The sequence below is a fragment of the Lethenteron reissneri genome, chromosome 51, assembly GCF_015708825.2.
Source record: "Lethenteron reissneri isolate LAM-NWPU_2019-01 chromosome 51, ASM1570882v1, whole genome shotgun sequence".
NCBI lineage: Eukaryota > Metazoa > Chordata > Hyperoartia > Petromyzontiformes > Petromyzontidae > Lethenteron > Lethenteron reissneri.
Genome location: NC_083829.1, coordinates 6215883 through 6238059, shown reverse-complemented (window position 1 = coordinate 6238059; position 22177 = coordinate 6215883). Strand labels below are relative to the sequence as shown.

General features: G+C 50.9%; 2 protein-coding genes across 12 annotated transcripts in view; one reads left to right on the top strand and one right to left on the bottom strand.

The window, feature by feature from the left end:
- Nucleotides 1–22177, bottom strand: part of LOC133355420 (uncharacterized PE-PGRS family protein PE_PGRS46-like) — a 30370-nt gene that overhangs the window by 5261 nt on the left and 2932 nt on the right. Inside the window, exons 1-8 of one of the 10 annotated variants that reach the window (XM_061572711.1) lie at nucleotides 20010–20120; nucleotides 12759–12986; nucleotides 11028–11158; nucleotides 8575–8663; nucleotides 7642–7753; nucleotides 5846–5923; nucleotides 1411–1439; nucleotides 181–278 (exon numbers count right to left, since the gene is read on the bottom strand). In XM_061572711.1, the coding sequence (XP_061428695.1) occupies nucleotides 181–278; nucleotides 1411–1439; nucleotides 5846–5923; nucleotides 7642–7753; nucleotides 8575–8635 (378 nt within the window). In that variant the 5' untranslated portion in view covers nucleotides 8636–8663; nucleotides 11028–11158; nucleotides 12759–12986; nucleotides 20010–20120. Of the gene's footprint in view, nucleotides 1–180; nucleotides 279–1410; nucleotides 1440–5845; nucleotides 5924–7641; nucleotides 7754–8574; nucleotides 8664–11027; nucleotides 11159–12007; nucleotides 12099–12758; nucleotides 12987–15745; nucleotides 16341–20009; nucleotides 20121–22177 lie in introns of those variants that run through there. The other 9 variants (XM_061572707.1, XM_061572709.1, XM_061572708.1 and 6 more) reach the window with 9 other exon arrangements.
- Nucleotides 20636–22177, top strand: part of LOC133355479 (ras association domain-containing protein 1-like) — a 28679-nt gene continuing 27137 nt past the window's right edge. For both annotated transcript variants that reach the window (XM_061572796.1, XM_061572795.1), the window contains exon 1: nucleotides 20636–21036. In XM_061572796.1, coding sequence (XP_061428780.1) covers nucleotides 20929–21036 — 108 coding nt within the window. In that variant the 5' untranslated portion in view covers nucleotides 20636–20928. The remainder of the gene's footprint in view (nucleotides 21037–22177) is intronic.

The following is a 22177-nucleotide window of genomic DNA, read 5'->3' as shown; positions in this document are numbered from 1 at the left end:
ATGGGGCTGCTGTCAAAATGTGTCTCATGTGGTAGCCGGACCGTGTGAGAGAGACGCGCGGTGAGAGAGAGGGGGATATGTGGGGAGGTAGGAACGGATGAGACATGGGGAAAGAGAGGGAAGGGGGGGTGGCACGTGGAGCGAAACGTCGGACATCTGGCCCAGCGGTGGCGCGGTCACCTGGCTGCAGGAGGCCTCCACGCGCCACACGCCGCCCGACACGTCGTCCCCAAGCGCGACGGCGTGTGGGGTCACGGCCTCCGAGAAGGACGGCCACCCTGTGGCGGGGTCGGGGGGCATCGGGGGGAGACGGGTCAGGGGTCAGGACGGCGACCTCCTCCTCCTAACCCAGGGCCGAACACAGACACGGATCTCAAACTTCTCAAGGAGTTGGGGGCTGTGGGGTAGTGGGGGGTTCTTACATGTACAGCTCATTAAACAGAGCCCCCACACTGTGCTGGATGCCTGAGTAGATGGTTGAGTGGGTGAGTAGATGGCTGGGTGGCAGAGTGCCTGAGTAGATGGTTGAGTGGTTGAGTAGATGGCTGGGTGGCAGAGTGCCTGAGTAGATGGTTGAGTGGCTGAGTCGATGGCTGGGTGGCAGAGTGCCTGAGTAGATGGTTGAGTGGGTGAGTAGATGGCTGGGTGGCAGAGTGCCTGAGTAGATGGTTGAGTGGCTGAGTAGATGGCTGGGTGGCAGAGTGCCTGAGTAGATGGTTGAGTGGCTGAGTAGATGGCTGGGTGGCAGAGTGCCTGAGTAGATGGTTGAGTGGGTGAGTAGATGGCTGGGTGGCAGAGTGCCTGAGTAGATGGTTGAGTGGCTGAGTGGGTGGCAGAGTGCCTGAGTAGATGGTTGAGTGGGTGAGTAGATGGCTGGGTGGCAGAGTGCCTGAGTAGATGGTTGAGTGGCTGAGTAGATGGCTGGGTGGCAGAGTGTCTGAGTAGATGGTTGAGTGGTTGAGTGGATGGCTGGGTGGCAGAGTGCCTGAGTAGATGGTTGAGTGGCTGAGTAGATGGTTGAGTGGCAGAGTGGCTGAGTAGATGGTTGAGTGGCTGAGTAGATGGCTGGGTGGCAGAGTGCCTGAGTAGATGGCTGGGTGGCTGAGTAGATGACCAGGTGGCTGAGTAGGTGGCTGGCTGGTTGGGTGAGTAGATGGCTGGGTAGCTGCGTAGATGGCTGGCTGGTTGGGTGAGTAGATGGCTGGGTGGCTGTTTAGATGGCTGAGTGGATGGCTGGGTGGCTGTTTAGAAGGCCGAGTGGCTGGGTGGGTAGATGAGTCTGTGACTCTCTGTTGGCTGAGCTGGTACCCGGCGTCTCGCTAGCTGCTGCCGGGCAAGGGCAGAGTTAAGCCACAGTTCAGGAGGGTGAGGGGGCACGCGAGGATGATGATTATAATTGTGATTGCTCACCTGACCCGGAGTCGAACTTGCTTTCAGACCTGGGTTGAAAGGCAAACAAGAAGAGTTAGCATCGCACCAGCTCCGTGCGTATCAGCGTGGCCTGACGCGTTGCTGCGCACGTCACGTTAGTTTTATGTTCTGTAGATGTAGATGCCACTGGTTTCTCACGTTCTGCAGGTGTAGATGCCACCACCGCCATCTATTGCGCGGCGGTTGAACTTACGACTCTCGGTCCGAACAGGCAACTGGACATACGGACAGGTTTGTTCGTATCTCGGAAACTTCGTAAGTCGAACGTAAGTAGAGGAGTCCCTGTACGTTAAAAAATTAACCCGTAAAAAAACGGCCAATCAGTAAAAAAAAGTGTCACGTTGACAAAAGACAAAATAGTTCACTGCTTTAGCCCCCACACCGGTGCAGTGTTGAAGCGTGAAACCACAACATTTACAATTTTTGAGTTGTACAACGTTTCGCTGGTAATTGCATCCAGCTTCATCGGGCAATTCGCCGTGTCGGGTGGTGGAGGGTTACGACACATTTATAAATGACGCGATCTAAACCCAAAAACGTTGATTGTGAATAATATTGGTCGCGAAAGCCTGCCACGTGTGAGACTGTTCGACCATACTTCACCACGCCGGTTCACTGCGGGTTTTGGTGAAGGTCGGTCTCGCATGTCACTCGCCACTGCTAGCTAGCCGTGGCAGGGATGTGTGTTTTTATTCTACAATATTCGTGTACCCTTAACTAAATTGTAAAACGTTTATTGTTTTAACAATTCGATAAAATAGCACTGGTCACGTTTTAACTGAATTTATTCATTACTAACCATGCGTTACGTAACCGACAAAAACCTCACAAGTGTAAAATGTAAAAATTAACCCGTAAAAACAACGTTTTTCACTATAAATCCTTTATATGCGTGGCATCGGTTTTATTTTATTATTCATTTCTGTTTTTCTTGAGTAAGAGCTTCATTTTTATCACATTGGTTATTTTAAATTAAATATAAAAAAAAAATTCCTAAAAAGTGGAAAATTTAGGAAAATATTTTTTTTTCACGAAAATAAATTGTCACGCAAAACGAGTCTGTGTGCAAAATGTCAGCTCGATTGGATCACGGGAAGTGGGTTAAAAAACGACCGAAAGATTTGCACGGTCGTAAGCGCGCAAGCAAGCAAGTGAACTTAATATAAAGGATTTAAAAAGCTGAGCTAAATCGTCATCTCTTTCCACAAGCCCTTGCGCACACGATTGCTGAAGCTGTGTGGTTCTGGAGCTCGGTGCCAATGTCGAGATCTCCTGCTGCTGCTGCTGCTGGCCCCACGACGAGATGGCTTTAGCAGAGCGAGAGAGAGAGAAAGTGGTGCTGCTGCCGCTGTTCCTCTCCATAGTTTGGGTTGCATGGCTACATTCTTTAGGTCTCTATGTATTGTAATAGGTTTTTACCCTTTCAATTGGTACAAAAACTGACGCCTTTATACAAGGCATCATGTTTGCAATAACCATAACACAAGCAGTCAAAATGCAAACAAAAAGAAACAACTCTGACGATGATAATAATATGCACTGTCCTTGAAGTTGATTGGTCCACACCCGAGACAGCTTTTCTTAGAGCCTAGTCTCCATTGGTGTTGGACCAGATAACGCCAAAAGGCGTACAACTCAAATACAGCGCACTATCAGAGTATTGAGAGCTCGGGGTAAGCGTTTACACTATGAGACCTCCTTTACCAGTGGTATCTATGTAACTCTACGGGTCTCTATGGGTCTCTACGAGTCTCTATGTATGTCAGTGTGTCGCTATGGGTTTACTAAGTGGTCCATAGTTTGGGTTTCATGGACACAATCACACCACGTTGGCTTCTCTTAAGTGTATCTCTACAGGTCTCTTGTGTTTTTTTCAAGTTTCATGTATTAGGTATAGCCCTGTGAGCCATGCGGCTCTTGAGTCGGGTGCAACCGCAACAAACAAAAAACATGAACAAGAAAACATCTTAAAGCGACGACGCGCAACAGAAACATCCCGGATAAACCAGCAAATCTAACGGGTCTCTAATGTATCTCTACGAGTCTCTATGCATCTCTGTGTGGTCTCTGTGGGCTCACTGTACGGCACCACGGTTTGGTGTCGCATGGTCACAATGGCACCACTGTGCGCATCTCGGCCTGACGCTCGGATGGTGCGGGTCCTCTTAATGGGCGGTGGCGGTGGTGGCGGTGGTGGCGGTGGTGGCGGTGGTGGCGGTGGCGGCGGTGGCGGTGGTGGTGGTGGCGGTGGTGGCGGTGGTGGCGGTGGTGGTGGTGGTGGCAGTGGTGGTGGTTGAGCACAGTGTGGTGGTGGTGGCGGTGGTGGCGGTGGCGACGGTGCTGGTGGCGGTGGTGGTGGTGGTGGTGGTGGGGTGGCGGTGATGGTGGTGGTGGCGGTGGGGTGGTGGTGGTGGTGGCGGTGGGGTGGTGGTGGTGAGCACAGTGTGGTGGCGGTGGTGGCGGTGGTGGTGGCAGTGGTGGCGGTGGTGGTGGTGGTGGCGGTGGTGGTGGTGGCGGTGGTGGTGGTGGCGGTGGTGGTGGCAGTGGTGGCAGTGGTGGCGGTGGTGGTGGTGGTGGTGGCGGTGGTGGTGGTGGCGGTGGTGGTGGTGGTGGGGTGGTGGTGGTTGAGCACAGTGTGGTGGTGGTGGCGGTGGTGGCGGTGGCGACGGTGGTGGTGGCGGTGGTGGCGGCGGTGGTGGTGGTGGTGGCGGTGGCGGTGGTGGTGGTGGCGGTGGTGGTGGTGGCGGCGGTGGTGGTGGTGGCGGTGGTGATGGCGGTGGCGGTGGTGGCGGTGGTGGTGGTGGTGGTGGCGGTGGCGGCGGTGGCGGTGGCGGCGGCGGTGGCGGCGGTGGTGGTGGCGGCGGTGGTGGTGGGGTGGTGGCGGTGGCGGTGGGGGTGGTGGTGGTGATGGTGGTGGCGGCGGTGGTAGTGGCGGCGGTGGTGGTGGGGTGGTGGCGGTGGGGGTGGTGGTGGTGATGGTGGTGGCGGTGGTGGTGGCAGTGGTGGTGGTTGAGCACAGTGTGGTGGCGGTGGTGGTGGTGGTGGGGTGGTGGTGGTGGCGGTGGCGGTGGGGGTGGTGGTGGTGATGGTGGTGGCGGCGGTGGTAGTGGCGGCGGTGGTGGTGGGGTGGTGGCGGTGGGGGTGGTGGTGGTGATGGTGGTGGCGGTGGTGGTGGCAGTGGTGGTGGTTGAGCACAGTGTGGTGGCGGTGGTGGTGGGGTGCTGGTGGTTGTGGTGGTGGTTGAGCACAGTGTGGGGGTGGTGGTGGTGGGGTGCTGGTGGTGGTGGTGGCGCCGTCTGGTGGCCACGACTAGGTATTGCGTGTCGCTCGACACCAGCTCACGGCCACCACCAACACCCGGTGATGATCATCTGAACCGGTTCAGGGCCTCCCCTAGGTCGACTCAGCCTCAAATGAGTGCCTTGTGCGCGGTGTGTCAACATCGCCACTGGGGAGACAGAGGCGGCCGGGGAGTGGTGCTGGCCACCTACCCCCCCCCTCGTGTGCCGTGCCGGCCTTCGTAGGTGCTCGCTAACAGCACTTGCCCCTACACTCAGGCAGGCATGTCCAAAGTTCGGCCCGCGGGCCAATCACGGCCCGCGGTCAGATTTCATACGGCCCGCAGATTCGGTCTTATAATGTGTTAGTTATGGCTCGCCAGCTCTGTCAGAATAAATACATCATAAAACTCATGGAAATTTCAGGTATTCTATACAGCTTGTTCAATGTTATCTGACTGAATGAAAGGCAGAATTTGCGTTTTTAGAGTTGTTCACGTCTGCCTGAGTGGCTTATATTTGGTTACATTGTCATTTGAAAAATAAAGGTAATTGTGACAATGAAAATAGTTTTATAATGGTGTGTGTTTTCACGTAACTTGTGTGGTTTAAAAAAATGTCAGAAGGAACTATTGGCCCCCGGGCATCTTCACTTTTCGATTTAAAGCTTCTTCGTGACTGCAGGGATTCATCTTCTTGGTTCTTTCGGTAAAGTCACGTAGAAGGGAAGTAATAAAATAATAAAAATAAAACATAATAAAATAATTCTCACGACGTTTCGGCCACAACGCAAGCAGCCGTCCTCAGGTGAAAACCAGGTCCGTCGAGGCGACAGAATCTGAATGAAACAGCACACGATATATGCTCCAAGCTCTTGTGCTGTTTCATTCAGACTCTGTCGCCTCGACGGACCTGGTTTTCACCTGAGGACGGCTGCTTGCGTTGTGGCCGAAACGTCGTGAGAATTATTTTATTGTGTTTTATTTTTATTATTTTATTACTTCCCTTCTACGTGACTTTACCGAAAGAACCAAGAAGATATCTTCACTTTATCAAATGTGGCCCTCTTTGCAAAATGTTTGGACACCCCTGCCCTACAGTCTCTGTGTGTGTGTGCGTGGGGAGCGGTGGCATACGTGAAGAGCGCGGCTCCGCACACGAGGCAGCCATAGGTGCCCGCAGCGCTGTGCAGGGTCAGCTCCCCCGAGAATGGCCTGTGGGGACACGGGGGAGACACGTGGAGAGACATGGGGGGGGAGACACGGGGGGGAGACACGGGGGAGACACGTGGAGAGACACGGGGGGGGGAGATACGGGGGGGGGGGTACACTTTGAGAGATACAGGGGAGGCACGGGGGGAGACAGGGGGGAGACACGTGGAGAGACACGGGGGAGACACGGGGGGAGAGACACGGGGAGTACACGTGGAGAGACACGGGGGGGGGGCACGGGGGAGACAGGGGGGGGGGGTACACGCGGAAAGACACGGGGGGGGAGACACGGGGAGGGGGTACACGTGGAGAGACACGGGGGAGACACGGGGGGGAGACACGGGGGAGACACGGGGGGTATACGTGGAGAGACACGGGGGAGACACGGGGGAGACAGGGGGGGAGACACGGGGGGGGGGGGGAGACACGGGGGGGAGACACGGGGGAGATACGGGGACACGTGGAGAGACACAGGAACACACGAGGGATAGACGCAGGGAGGCGCTGGGACATGCGGAGAGACACGGGGGAGACACGGGGACACGCGGAGACACGGAGAGACAGGGACATGGAGAGACACGGGGGGAGACGAGGAGAGAGGCAGGGGGAGACGGGGACATGGGGAGACACGGAGAGACACGGGGGAGACACGGGGTGACATGGAGTCCTAGTGAGATGATAGAAGAGATGCAGGTAAGAAACAGATGCATAGCATGGCAAGAGAGATGCAGTAGACAAGAGACATGTCGTGAGATGAGAGAAAGGTATGCGGACAAGATAGGGATGAGAGAGAGATTAATTGGCTGTTTAATGTTCATTCACGTGCCAGTTTGCTTTGCTTAACCAGGGCGAGAACAGAGAGAACAGGATTAGCTCATCTTGCAAGGGCTGGTTGCGTCACCAAGAAACGGCAAAAGCCATCAAGTCCCGGCAACGTACAGCAAATTAACAAAAATTCAGAGAAATCGAACAACGCTGCACGAACGCAAATCAGCGTTAAACAAAAACTAAATTTCCCCCGAAATGAAATCGACTCGTCATGTTCACTGAGCAAGGGGGGTCAGAGCAGCCTGCGGCTATGGAGCTCTTGAAGAACCGCTTGCTTCGTGATTGTTATTTATTTATATTAAGGGCCCAACACCGTTCTCATATTCACCACACGGTGCATTGCAGCTCTTGAAATATTGAGGGCTTTTTATTTTTACCAAAAAATTATTGGCGTACTTCTTGTTACTTTGCTTGCAACCCCCCCCCCCCCGCCACCACCCATTCACGATGATCCCAATAAAATCACGAGCCAATATTTGGGGGGCGAGACCAAATATTTTTCCGTCAACTCCGGGGGGGGGGGGGGGGGGGGCTTTTTGTTACACGCTTTTATTAACTCACTCTATCTGTTGTATCCTCAAATCTTGTAACTCAATTTTAACCCACTTCCCAATGTGGTATCGACTGCAAACTTGGTATACTTATGTCATACTCACGACAATACTATATTCTATCATAAAAAATGTAATATATATTTTTTAACAATCTTTTTTACATGTTATGTTTCGGCTTGGGTCTAATTGTCCATGCTCAACTGACGTTGCCTGGGAATCGTGGAAGTCTTCCATTACGAGTACGGTACATTTCACTAAAGCGTGTTTAAAAAAACAAAGTCTTTTAAAATATCACTTATTTCTCTTTCGCCGACTCCCACGACGCCACCGCCACCTCACCTCTCCGTGCCGCGCTGCTGCGTCACGTGGAACTGCAGCGTCGTCAGCCTCCGTCTCAGCTCCTCGGGGGCAAAGGTCACGCGCGCACGCTGCTCCCGCCGCTTCACCTCCGCTAGTGCGCCCGAAAGTGGCACAAGGAGAGGCACAAGGAGGCACAAGGAGAGGCAAAGATTCCCCCGTGTAGCACACACGCACACGCTGGCGAGCGACACCGACGAAGGCCGGCACGGCGCACGAGACACAGGGGGGTGGGGTGGCCAGCACCACACCCGGCCGCCTTTGTCTCTCCCCCAGCGGTGCTGTTCACACGCCGCAACACGATCTAATTTAAATATGAGTCGACCACGGGGAGGCCCAGGACTGGTTCAATTGGCCGTCATCGATGTTGGTTGTGAGCGGGAATCAAACTCGGGTCGCCGGGTTCGAAGCGCAGTGAACGAATCACTATGCCAACGCTCCCCATTTATACAAATGCAGGAATTAGATCCCCCGTATGACCATAAATAGTTGGGGCAAGTGCTGTTAGCGAGCACCTATGAAGGCCAGCACAGCGCACGAGAGGGTGGGGTGGCCAGCACCACGCCCTGACCGCCTTTGTCTCCCCAGCGTCGCCTTTGTCTCCCCAGCGTCGATGTTTACACACAGCACCAGGTACTCATTTGAGGCCGAGTCCCAGGATCGGTTCAGATAATCGTCACTGGTGTTGGCCATCACCGGGCATCAAACTCGGGTCGCCAGGTTCGAACCACAGCGAGCGAACCACTACACTACCGCTCCCCATCACACACACACATACACGTGTACCCTTATGCCATGGGTGAAGAACCTACTGCCCATGGGCCAGATACGACCCGTGACTTCGTTTGATAGAGCACATGACCAGGCACTGGAGGCCCTTCATCCAGCAGTGGAGAGATGATGGCTGCTACTCACAGGGCAGTAGAGGACCCGAGCGGGGGTGAGACACCAGGCGGAGGAGGTTGTACGCAGACATGGCCGTTCAGACTCCGCTGACACTCCTCCTGAGATGAGCAGACACACACACACAAAGACAAAGATCCCCCGTATAGCCTTAGCATACTGTTGGGGCAAGTGCTGTTAGCGAACAACTTTGGAGGTTGGTACGGCACACGAGGGGGTGGGTGGCCAGCACCACGCACCTTTGTCTCCCCAGTGGCGATGTTTACACACTGCACCGGGTACTCATTTGAGGCTGAGTCGACCTAGGGGAGGCCCAGGACCGGTTCAGATAATCGTCACTGGTGTTGGCCGTGAGCGGGAATCGAACCCGTGTCGCCGGGTTCATAGTGCAGCGTGCTAACCGCTACACTACCGCTCCCCTCTTACACAGACACAGACGTACACACAGTCGTATACACGGACAAAGACATGCAGAAGTACACACAGATGGACACACAGATGGACACACAGACTTTCCCCCACGACCTGCCACCGAGAGTAATTTGCACTGGAAGAAAGTCTGAGAGAGTCGCTGCTCACGGCACCATTGAGGCGGTGATAATTTCCTGTTGAAAGCACCGAGTCGGTGGTGGAAATTCCACATCCCTATGGCGGGGGAGAGTCCAATCATACGACAACCACCGTTGACTGCTCCGCAAAGCGGTACTCGTTTTACCAACCCCCGCAGGGATGATGGGCAAAGCCAACCCACAACCAGGGATTTGAACACACGATCTTCCGATTGCAAACCGCTCGCTTTGCCGCTGAGCCACCTGGTTGTATGACAACCCAACAATAAAAATTATTTCAACGTCCTGGGAAGAGCTACAGATCTCACAGATTTAGCATCCGCCTCCTCAAAAAGAAAGTCGATCCTGGGACCAACCAGGACCGGGTGGCAACTCCACCCATGACCCTCGCGGCGTGGTGAGTCCCTCATCCAAGGGTCCGTGCGCATGCGCACCTGATCATGTGAAGCGTGCACCAGAACACGATTCGTGTTCGGTTAAAAATAGGGCTTCCTTCCAGACTAAAAATATTCATGAGTCTGTTTTTTTTTAACGGTTGCTAAAAATTGCATATGGCTCATGTGTGGTCCCTATCCATGCCTACCCCCACTATCCCCCCCCCTCCATTTCACAACCCCCACCACCACCCAAACCAGCCCAACCCCGTGTCCAGGGGAAGGGTCGGGGCCTAAAGAGGAATGGGCGCGGCATACACAGGAAGGGGCGGGGCATGCACAGGAAGGGGCGGGGCATAGACAGGAAGGGGCGGGGCATAGACAGGAAAGAGCAGGGCCTACAAAGGGTTGACCGTCTTCTTGGTTCTTTCGGTAAAGTCACGTAGAAGGGAAATAATAAAATAAAAATTTTACATAATAAAATAATTCTCACGACGTTTCGGCCACAACGCAAGCAGCCGTCCTCGGGTGAAGAGCAGGTCTGTCGGAAAGACAGGGTTGACCATGCCAACGTTGGCATGCGGTTGGAAACGTTGGACTGGGTATAACAGCACAACCACAAAAACATACAAAATACGACCAATTAATTTCTGAGCAGGGTTGAGCCTGGGCAAGGCTTCGATGAGTGACCACCATGCACCGCAGGTGCTTTGGGGACTTTCTTTGTCAGCGGAGGGCAGGTGCGGCAACATTCATTTCCCGTGGCCATTTCTACGCCGCTGCTGTGCCTATGCTCCGAACGTTACGCCGATTCTGCATGGTGAATTATGGTCGGATAACTGTCAGGCAGCTTGGGAGAAAATGACAACCTGCTTGCGGTCTTCCCTGCTATGTGCAAAAAGCACGACGGATGTCATCCAATTGTCGGCCGAATGTGCCAAAAAGTTATGCCGGGCCTGAAAATCAACGGTACAAAAGGTCCTTCTCAGGGCCAAAGTAGTGTGAATGTTAGAGCGCGTAAATATAATTACCAGCGAAACATCGTACGCCAATTGTAAATGTTGTGGGTTTATTCTCCAACACACCGGTGTGCTGAACTAGTAAATAATTGGCATGTTTTGTTTACGTGACAAACCTTACTAATTGGCTGTGTCGGGTTTAACGACACATTAATATTTACGTGATCTAACCCCAAAAAGAACTCTATCATGGACAATGTTGGTCGCGAAAGCCTGCTACGTGTTAATTTGAGGACCTCTCGAGTGCAAATTTCTTGCTGTGGTTTTCACACCTGATGATGATGATTGCTTGTGTTGCAATCGAAACGTCGTGAGAATTTCATTGTTTTATATTTCTATTATTTCATTGTTTCCCTTCTACGTAACTTTACAGAAAGAACCAAGAATATGAATCCTTGCAGTCACGAAAGCTTTAAATCTAAATCTATACAAACCGTTGCTTTCCACTCCCCCTCCCCACCATGCCATACAAAAGAAGAAGAAGATCTAGGCAGCGGACTGACCGTTGGGCTGCCGTTGTTACCACGCCACCGTACCGCGCCACCGTACCGCGTCAGCCGCTACAGGCCTTGAGTGGGACTCAGCTCCTCCTCGTCGGCGTGGCACATTTATCCTCACGGTGAGCGCCCGCCACCTGGTGAAAGACGTCATAATCCCTCACTTGCAATGAACAAGTTCGCATTGGGTTTCCACCTGGTCACGGCATTTTAAATGAGTGCGTGACGCAAGCTTTAAACGCCCATGGGCATGTCGCCGCCACCACCAGCAGCACCACGGGAAGGGTGAGTAGAGTGGGATGTTGGCTATCAACAACAAGGCAACTCCTATGACTAACTGGGAGTGGGACGCAAGCGTAGGATTGATCACCCTTTCGCTGGCCGCCTTTGGGGAGGGTGTATAGTGTGAAAGGCCGAAACACCCTAGGAACCAAAGGGTCACTACTGACGATGCGCTCCCCAAATTTCACCAGGCTCACTGTTCATGAACTCTTGGAAGTGCTTGCACAAAGGATAGTAACATCTGATCCTGTGTTCTTGGAATCTAGATCAGAATCAGAATTGTATTTATACTGCAGGAGGAATCCGAAGAGCTGTGAGGCTCTTTTTCACAGATGTCCAGTAGGGGCACGGGGTATGAACGTTACAACAACAAACAATTCAAACCCCACGAATAGGAGTACAAAGTACAAGAAAGACAAACAAATAACCCCAAAACATACAAATTAAGCTAAACCATCCCCACCCTACCAGGCAAATCCCACTGAGGTATGCATTTTATTTTCAGACCTGGCCACAAATGATGCTCAAGAGGGTAGCGGACTGAGGGGGGGGGGGGGCGGCAGGGGGGGCAGGGGGGGGGGCAAGGTGATTGGGAGAGGGGAGGGAGATCAGGGCTCAAGTCAAAGAGGAGAGTAGCAGGGAGAGAGGAGGAGGAAGAAGGCCGGGAAGGAAGCCGGGGATGAGGGGAGACAATGTCTTGGTACCAGAGGGCGATGCTGGTGATGAGAGGGGGAGGGAAGAGAGGCAGATGACGGGGAGCTCTGCACGCTGATATGAGCTACCCGTCGGAGGCCGTCGGACTGCGAGAAGAGCTGCGTGCAGAACGAGAGAGAGCGAGAGAGTGAGCGAGAGAGCGAGAGAGTGAGCGAGAGAGTGAGCCGAGAGAGTGAGCGAGAGAGTGAGAGAGAGAGTGACCGAGAGAGTGAGCGAGAGGTGGGGGTTTACATAAAACAAAGTTATAAAAAAAAACGAAATGATGAACGAAGCAAAGTGCCGACTACACCGAGCATCTTCTTGTTTCCACTGATCGTAAAAACAAGAGAGGGAGAGAGAAGGAGCAAGCAAGAGCTGCATGGGAGAGCAGTGTGTTTTCACAAGGGGGGCACGATTCAGAACGGCGGAGGTTGCCGTACAGAAGTCACATCAATTAGAGATGCGTAGAGGCTGGGTGCAATGTGGACTTCAGTTTTGCCCAATGCTGACCAGCTGGGTCAAAAACTTAACAAATGAATGAGTGAATGGAACGGAAAGCTCTAGATTTGAAAGCTTTCGTGACTGCAAGGATTCATATTCTTAGGTTTTTTCGGTAAAGTCACGTAGGTAAAACATTAAATTAATAAAAGTAAAATAAAATAAAAATCACGACTGTCGTGATTTTATTTTAATGTTTTACCTACGTGACTTTACCGAGAAAACCTAAGAATAGGAACGGAAAGCGTCTGAGAGAACACGTACCTTGCGGTGAAATCAGCCCAGCGTTTGCAGGTGCCGGGCTGGCTTGTCAATATTATTGCATCGGCAGGATCGTGAGAGATGGTATCGGCAGCTTGGGAAGGAAGGCGGAGAAACCCTTCGTCCAGCAGTGGATCGACCAAGGCTTCGGCTGCTGCTCGCGGCACACCACATCAAGAATCGCAACCTTCGCACGTGACGAGAGGGGCTGCCGCGGTGCATGTGCACAGACTGTGGGGAACGGTAGCGTAGTAGCGATTAGCGCGCTGCGCTACGAACCCCCGACAACACGACCTCACGGCCACCAACATCAGTGACGATTATATGAATCGGTCCTGGGCCTCCCCTAGGTCGACTCGGCCTCAACATTTGTACCCGGCGCGGTGTGTAACGAAATCAGCACTTGGGGAGACAAAGGCAGTCGGGCGTGGTGCTGGCCACCCACCCCCTCGTGTGCCAAAGTGCCTGCCTTCATACGTGCTGCTCGCTAACAGCACTTGCCCCAACAGTCTGTTACGGCTATACGGGGGGTCTTTCCCTTTGGTGTTTGTATGATCTCTCGCCACAGCTCATTGCAACGATTTTGCTCTTTGCTGCCATAAAAGGCCATCGGCATTCCTGCTACCCCCGTGTCGTCCCTCCTGTGACTTAAACACACACACCACACACACTGACATAGCACGGCTGTAACGCTGTAAAGCGTGTGTCTGAGTTTCTTTAAACAAAAAAAACTTGTATTTTACCAGCTAAGGCCCACTGAGCAACGAGGCTTTTTTCAGAAGAGACGTGGCCGACAAATGATAGCCCAATAAAGTGGCTTGTCGTGTGGAAATGTATAACAGCCAAATACTCGAAACGCACGTTGTTGATTCTAAATGTGGAGGGGAAAACCGGAGGACCCTGAGAAGAAGAATCTGAGCGACCACGGGGAGAAACACACGCAAACTCCAAATATACAGCAGCAGGCATCGTCAGGGTCGGGATAGAACCCACGACCTCCTGTACACCAGGCGAGGTAGTTAACATCTCCTAGCCACCGCGGCGCGATCATGTGATTTGTAACACGGGTGGACCCGGCAATTCTATGCGCGAGATCTGCGGTGCTTCGGTGAGAGCACCTCCGATGACCACGGTTCGCTGCGTACGGTGTGAAAGAAGTTCAACATACGTACAGCGGAGAATGAATACGGTACAGAGTGCTCAAGGAATGTTGCACAGCGGACGCGCGAGGTGTTTGACGGTCGTAAACGAAACACGCGAGTTACAAAATGAACACCCAGTTTAAATATGAGAGCAAGAGGCGACAGAAAAGGTTTATAGGCAGTGGCGGATGATCCTAGCAGCAAAAGTAGCTACATATGCCACGTGCCCCGCACTTTCAAGGGCCCCGCGCTAAATGCTTTCAAGCTATCAATTCCGGTTCAGTGGTTCTGCACTTGCTGTATTACTATAGTACTATAACGCCTTCGACTTTTAAGTCTTGATTTGAAGCTTTCGTGACTGCAGGAATCTATGCTCTTTGGTTCTTTCGGTAAAGTCACGTGGGTAGAAATAATATAAGATAAATCACGACGTTTCGGACGCAGCAGACATCGCAGCTGTCGCGACTTTAACCTGAAGACGGACGCTTGTGTTGCGTTCGAAACGTCGGGATTAATTGTATTTTGTTTCTACCTGCGTGACTTTACCGAAAGAACCAAAGAGTATGGGCGTTTAAGGTTAGCGATTTGTCGTATTACCTGGCTGTGTAGCAAATAAAAAAATACAATTACTTTACTATGCAAATTTCGATTTAAAGCTTTCGTGACTGCAGGGATTCATCTTCTTGGTTCTTTCGGTAAAGTCACGTAGAAGGGAAATAATAAAATAATAACAATAAAACATAGTAAGTTAAAAATGTGTGTTTTAATATGCATGTGTGTTTGGTGGTTTATTTAGGGCCCCTTTGTAACATACACTACAGACCCCCACACTGGCTTCATCCGGCACTGCTTATAGGAACAGGTGAAAGCAAAGCTCTGTGTTTTAGTCCAAGTGACAAACACGCGCCAACATGTTTACAAAGACAAAGATCCCCGCAAGAGACTTTTAACAGACCGCCGGGGCAAGTGCTGTTTAGAGAGTAGCACCTACGAAGGCCAGAAAGGCACACGAGGGGGTGGGTGGCCAGCACCACGCCCGGCCGCCTTTGTCTCCCACGATGCGATGTTTACACATCGCACCGGGTACTCATTTGAGGCTGAGTCGACCTAAGGGGAGGCCCAGGACCGGTTCAGACTCGAACTCGGTTAAGCCGGCTTCGTAGTGCAGCGCGCTAACCAGTGCGCCACCGCTCCCCACGTGTAACTCTTCACGCATGGACTTACACGTGAACTAACTAGTGCGGACACGTGTATAGGATACATGCGCAGCCCTGCAATTCCCTACCCACGCCACTGTTGCTGGAAGGGTAGTCCCTCTAGATTCGCTATATACATACATACTGTCAAATGTATACTGTAATAATATACTGCAGCGCATACACAGTGATGAAAAAAATGTTGGAACATATGAGACCGTGATTGATATGTCAAAACGTACTTCAGGTAATGCTTATAATTATATTGCAAAACGTACTGTGACTGATGCATGCACACTGGAGGTAATACACAGGCACCTACTGTTGACACACGCCTGTAACATGTGATATTCTGTTACACTTAACATATACAGTATACTATAACATATAGACTGTTACATATACTGCAAGACATGTACTGTCACACACACACACGCGTGTTACTGTTAACAACATGCTGTTAAACGTGTACCGTCACAAATACTGTAATACAAACTACAACTCGTAGACTGTAACATATATACTGTGAGCAGTATGATCAAACAAGGCGGCGTTGTGAGCGCAATCTGTGTGTGGCTTAATCCGCGCAAACCCCTCGAGACTCCGTGCGATGTTCACATCGACATTCACCACCATCCCCAAACCATCTCACCTCGGCGCTCGCTGACAGCCAGATGATGATGATGTTGATGTCGTTGTTGGTGATGTTGATGATTGTGTCGTTGGTGATGCCAGCGATGATGATGCTGCTGGTGTTGGTGATGATGATAGTGGTGATGATAAATGAACGATGATTGGTTGTGATGATTATGTTGATGGTAATGTTGGTGGTGATTGTGATGGTGGTGGTGTTGACGATTGTGGTGATGGTGGTGATGATGTTGGTGATGGTGGTGAGGATGACCGTGATGATGATGTGGTGATAGTGTGATGTTCGTGGTGACGTTGGTGATGATGATTGTGGTGGTTGATGGTGATGAGGATGTTGGTGGTGATGATGGTGATGGAGTATTAACCGAAGCGGTCAGGAATTGCGCTCTGGTTTGACAGTAGCAGAAATAATAATATAAGAAAAAAAATCTGCGGGAATGACGATGGTGATAATTTCAGATGCAGACCCACTTGAGCCACCTTGCGGTCAAATTTTATAATTACAATTCTAAGTTGGTGGTCTCCGCATATACCGAATAATAAGACGCACCGTGTCTCAGTGAAGTCACACAGATCTGGCCACACACACACACCAATCGGATTATAAGACGCACCGCCAATGTTTGCTGTACAATTCATGGGGATAAAGTACGTCCTTATGATACGGCGAATAAATTTTGATTTAAAGCTTTCGTGACTGCAGGGATTCATATTCTTGGTTCTAAAATAATAAAATAATAATATTTCCCTTCTACGTGACTTTACCGAAAGAACCAAGAATATACGGCGAATACGTTAAATACAAATGCATCTGATAATTGTTTTTTTACTGCGAAAAACGTGGCAGGACCCTCCTGCAAAAAAGCGTTGAGACTCAGCGAGGTTTTCCTGCATGGGTAAACGAAATTAATACTGGCGGAATACGACACTCAGTCACTATTAGAGTCGTCATGGTTCAATGTCAATGCCAGAGGCACAGATAGGGAGATCAAGTCACGCCTCTGATTATTTCATTCGGTATTAAAAATTAACCCGTAAAACAAAGTTTTCACTCTAAATCCTTTACATGCGTGGCGGCTAGAGTCCTCTCGTCCTCTGGCTTGAGATGGCTGCCACCTATGGGTCACATGATTGCCTGCCACCATTAAGCAATTGGTAATTACATATAAAAAAAATTCCTAAAAAGTGTAACATTTTGGAATTTTTTTTCACGAAAATTAATTGTCACGCACAACGAGTCTGTGTGCAAAATGTCAGCTCGGTTGGATCACGGGAAGTGGGTAAAAACACGACCGAAAGATTTGCACGGTTGTAAGCGCGCAAGCAAGCAAGCGAAATTAATATAAAGGATTTAAAAATCATTATTTTCGTAGAACCTGCATACCAGCACAATTAACCCACCTGCATTTCCTACCTTAATAGGTGTGGCACAAGCTGACGACCCAGCCACATGTTGGTACCCTAGAGGTCCCATCGGCCCTCATTACAAATGTCACGGGACATCCATCCGCCTCATAATATTTACACGCAAACTATGAACGCTGCCATTCCTCTCACTGTGGGAATATTAGTGTTTGTTTACAGCGTATTCTCCCGTGTATGACACCCTCTCGGATAGGAAGGCGCAACTCCAGGCAAGGCCGTAATTATGACACAGTAAATATTGAGGAGGACACATTCACCCCAATATTCAAATATGCTCAAAATGTTTCCACCCCCAATATCTTACCTATAAAATAGATTTCTGTTTATATGATTGTGGTTATGGTTGTACTTTATCAATCCCTAATCTCTGCCATTACATACAATGAAACAAGAAAAGGTAAAAAAAGAAAAGAAAAAACAGAGCAATGTAATACAATACACTAGTAGACATTATTGTAGAAAATACAAAAAAGTCCATCCCATGTGTTAGTGAATTTTAGAAATATTTTTGGCAGGAAATGGCATGAAATTCGTTTTAAAATTTAGATTTTTTTTTCTGGAGGGGGGGGTCCCCAGACCCCCTGGAAGATTTGGTTCCCCCCCCAATGTTGACTCCACGGCTACGGCCTTGACTCCAGGTAAATATTTATTTTGTTACTTTAATAAAACATGAATGGGGGTGAGCGAAGCGGGCCTTATCATTCGCTCACCCACGTGCTCACGCGCCCACGTGCTCACCTGCCCACGTGCTCACGGTGCCCCCACGTGCTCACGTGGCCACGTGGCCCACGTGCTCACCTGCCCACGTGCTCGGCACGTGCCCACGTGCTCACGTGGCCACGTGGCCCACGTGCCCCACGTGCTCACCTGCCCACGTGCTCGGCACGTGCCCACGTGCTCACGTGGCCACGTGGCCCACGTGCCCCACGTGCTCACCTGCCCACGTGCTCACGGTGCCCCCACGTGCTCACGTGGCCCACGTGCCCCACGTGCTCACCTGCCCACGTGCTCACGGTGCCCCCACGTGCTCACATGGCCACGTGGCCCACGTGCCCCACGTGCTCACCTGCCCACGTGCCCCACGTGCTCACGGTGCCCCCACGTGCTCACGCGCCCACGTGGCCCACGTGCCCCACGTGCCCCACGTGCTCACGGTGCCCCCACGTGATCACGCGCCCCACGTGCTCACGCGCCCACGTGGCCCACGTGCCCACGTGCTCACCTGCCCACGTGCTCGGCACGTGCCCACGTGCTCACGCGCCCACGTGGCCCACGTGCCCACGTGCTCACCTGCCCACGTGCTCGGCACGCGCCCACGTGCTCTGAAATTCTTTCGCACCGTACGTTGCCAACCGCGCTAATCGGAGGCGTGGGGGAAAGAACGAGGAAATTAAATGACAACAGCAGCAGCGGCTCTAAGCAGAGGTCGCAAACGGGGTTTTGATTCCTTACCCGTACCCGTACCCGGCCGCACCAGGGTCGCAAACGGGTACCCGTACCCGGCCAGGTACGGGTACCCGTTCCCTACCCGTACCCGTAGCCTACCCGTACCCGTTCCCTACCCGTACCCTACCCGAAATGAATGACAAACAGTTACTCACCGGTGACTCACGGCCTACCCGTACCCGTACCCGGCCGCACCAGGGTCGCAAACGGCTACCTGTACCCGTCTGGGTACCCGGCTGGGAACGGGTAGCCGGGTATCGGGTAGGGTACGGGTATCGGGTACCCGGTTGCGACCTCTGGTTCTAAGTTTCGCGCAGTCGGCGTTAATTGTTTTTAGCGCGTCACATTGGGCGTGTTGAACAACTATCGGGCGCGTGCAGCGAGTTCGTTTAAATGGGGGAGAGGAGTAAATGGGGAAAAAATTAACCTGTAAAAACAAAGTTTTTCACTCTAAATCCTTTATATGCGTGGTGGCTAGAGTCCTCTCGTCCTCTGGCTTGAGATGGCTGCCACCTATGGGTCAGATGATTGTCTGCCAGTATTAAGCAATTGGTAATTAAATATTTAATTTGTTTTCCCTAAACGGTGTAAAATTTTGGAAAAAAATTTTCACGAACATTAATTGTCTCGCACAACGAGTCTGTGTGGAAAATGTCAGCTCGATTGGATCACGGGAAGTGGGTTAAAAAACGACCGAAAGGTTTGCACGGTCGTAAGCGCGCAAGCAAGCAAGTGAACTTAATATAAAGGATTTAAAAAACCGAGGACTGGAGGTTTGGGAAAGTGTCTTGTGGACTCATCTTCTTGGTTCTTTCGGTAAAGTCACGTAGAAGGGAAATAATAATACAATAAAAATAAAACATAATAAAATAATTCTCACGACGTTTCGGCCACAACGCAAGTAGCCGTCCTCAGGTGGAGAGCAGGTCTGTCGGGGAGACAGAGTCTGAGTGACAAGCCCCAGGCTTGGAGCGACTATTTCAGCTGTCCGTCACGACAACTCGAATCGAGATGTAAAATGTGTCGCTATAATTATTTGATTCTTTCGGTTAAGTCACGTCTAAAGATAAAATAATAAATTAGACGTGACTTAACCGAAAGAACCAAATAATAATTTCCTGCAGTCACGAAAGTTCTAAAATTAAATTGTGTCGCTATAAATTGTTGAGGTTATCCATTTTGCGGTCACCAGGTCGCTTCGGAAAAATAAGTTAACACTATTTTTATTATTTTATTACTTCCCTTCTACGTGACTTTACCGAAAGAACCAAGAAGATGAATCCCTGCAGTCACGAAAGCTTTAAATCGAAACTCTCAGCGGGATTTTACCTGGTAAGATACAAAATATATATACTCTCGTGTTATCGATATATATTTTAAAATGAATTGTTTACCTTTCCTATACTTTGCACTCCCATCCGTTTTGTTTATTTTGTAGCCGTTGTTAACGCTGTGGCCCGCTTCAGAGCTCATCGGATTTATCGGTTGGCGGGAAAAAAAACGACGCAGCACGTGACACCTTGCAGGAGAGAAGCGCGCGCGTGAGCCACGTGACCCAATCTCCGCCCACCCCTCCCCCCACCCGTGACCCCCCCACCGCCCACCCCTCCACTCACCCCTCCCCTCCTCCACCCACCCATGACCCCCCCTCCCCCCACCCGTGATTCCCCCCACCCCTCCCCCCAACCCCTGACTCCACCTCCCCCCACCCCTCCCCCCACCCGTGACCCCCTCCCCCCACCCCTCCGCGGGTGACCACGTGACCCCCTCCCCCCACCCGTGACCCCCTCCCCCCACCCCTCCCCCCACTCGTGACTCCACCTCCCCCCACCCCTCCCCCCACCCCTCCCCCCACCCGTGACTCCACCTCCCCCCACCCCTCCCCCCACCTCTCCCCCCACCCGTGACCCCCTCCCCCCACCCCTCCACCCACCCTCCCCCCCACCCGTGACCCCTCCCCCCACCCTCCGCGGGTGACCACGTGACCCGCCACGAGCGCGCGACCGCCACCGACCGACCGATCGCGACGAATTCGGCAGCAATTTCAAGAAAGTTCGCGCCTTTAAAACGTTACGCGCATATAACAACAAGATCGACAGACATGCCAATAATAGTCGTGCAATATCACTGTCATAGTAGTAGCAGCAGTAATCGACAGCTGTCGACTGATTAATTAACAAGTTTTTTTTTGTTGGTTTGAAATTTTTTAAAAAAAATTGTTTGTTTTTATGAACGCAAGTGCCGTGGGTTTGTTAAGTGAAATAAATATATCGGTGTAAAGTAAAAAAAAACCGTGAACATTATCTTGCCAAGATGAGCAGCGGCTACAGCAGCCTGGACGACGATGTGGAGATGGAGCAGTTCTTCACCGCGAAGCCGACGTTCATACAACGCGCAAGGAATCGCTTCATCTTGGAAAAGGTAAAATATTAAAAATAACATTCTAGATTTGAAGCTTTCGTGACTGCAATGATTCATATTCTTAGGTTTTTTTCGGTAAAGTAAAAAAAAAGTAAAAAAAAAAACCTAAGAATATGAATATTAAAAATAACAAACAAAAAAACACAACCCACACCGCTTATATTCATAGCACATTTAACTCAACGACTTTGTCATGATTTAAAAAAAAATGTGTGTGTGTTTGAAGACTTAAAGTGCGGACAATTCACGCGATAGTGGTAATAAAAGGTGCTTTCGTTAAAGTAAAATAATTATCAAAGAGTATGATATTCTTGCAGTCACGAAAGCTTCAAATCACGATTGTTACATCGCGAATGGAGTGGATTGTGATCATTGATGACCATCACCACCAGCACTGGTCAATCGCTCAATCTTGTATTGGGGAAGGGCTCTCGGCCGAAACGTCGGGGAATAACTTTCGTTAAAGTCAAATAATTATCAAAGAGTATGATATTCTTGCAGTCACAAAAGCTTCAAATCACGATTGTTACATCGTGAATGGAGTGGATTGTGATCATTGATGACCATCACCACCAGCACTGGTCAATCGCTCAATCTTGTATTGGGGAAGGGCCCTCGGCCGAAACGTCGGGGAATAACTTTCTAACGTTCAGTCGCCAATGCTTTTCATTGATCGATGTATTATGAGATAATAGTTTGAAGCCATCTATCGATCCACTGCTGTATGAAGGATGTCTCCAGGGTGGGTGGTTGTTTGACCATAATCAACGTTTTTGTGGGGTTAGATCGCGTTATTTATAAATGTGTCGTAACCCTCCACCACCCGACACGGCCAATCAGTAAAAAAAGTGTCACGTTGACAAAAGACAAAATAGTTCACTGCTTTAGCCCCACACCGGTGCAGTGTTGAATCGTGAAACCACAATATTTACAATTTGAGTTGTACGACGTTTCGCTGGTAATTGCATCCAGCATCATCGGGCAATTCGCCGTGGTGGAGGGTTACGACACATTTATAAATAACGCGATCTAAACCCAAAAACTTTGATTGTGAATCATATTGGTCGCGAAAGCCTGCCACGTGTGAGACTGTTTGACCATACTTCACCACGCCGGTTCACTGCGGGTTTTGGTGAAGGTC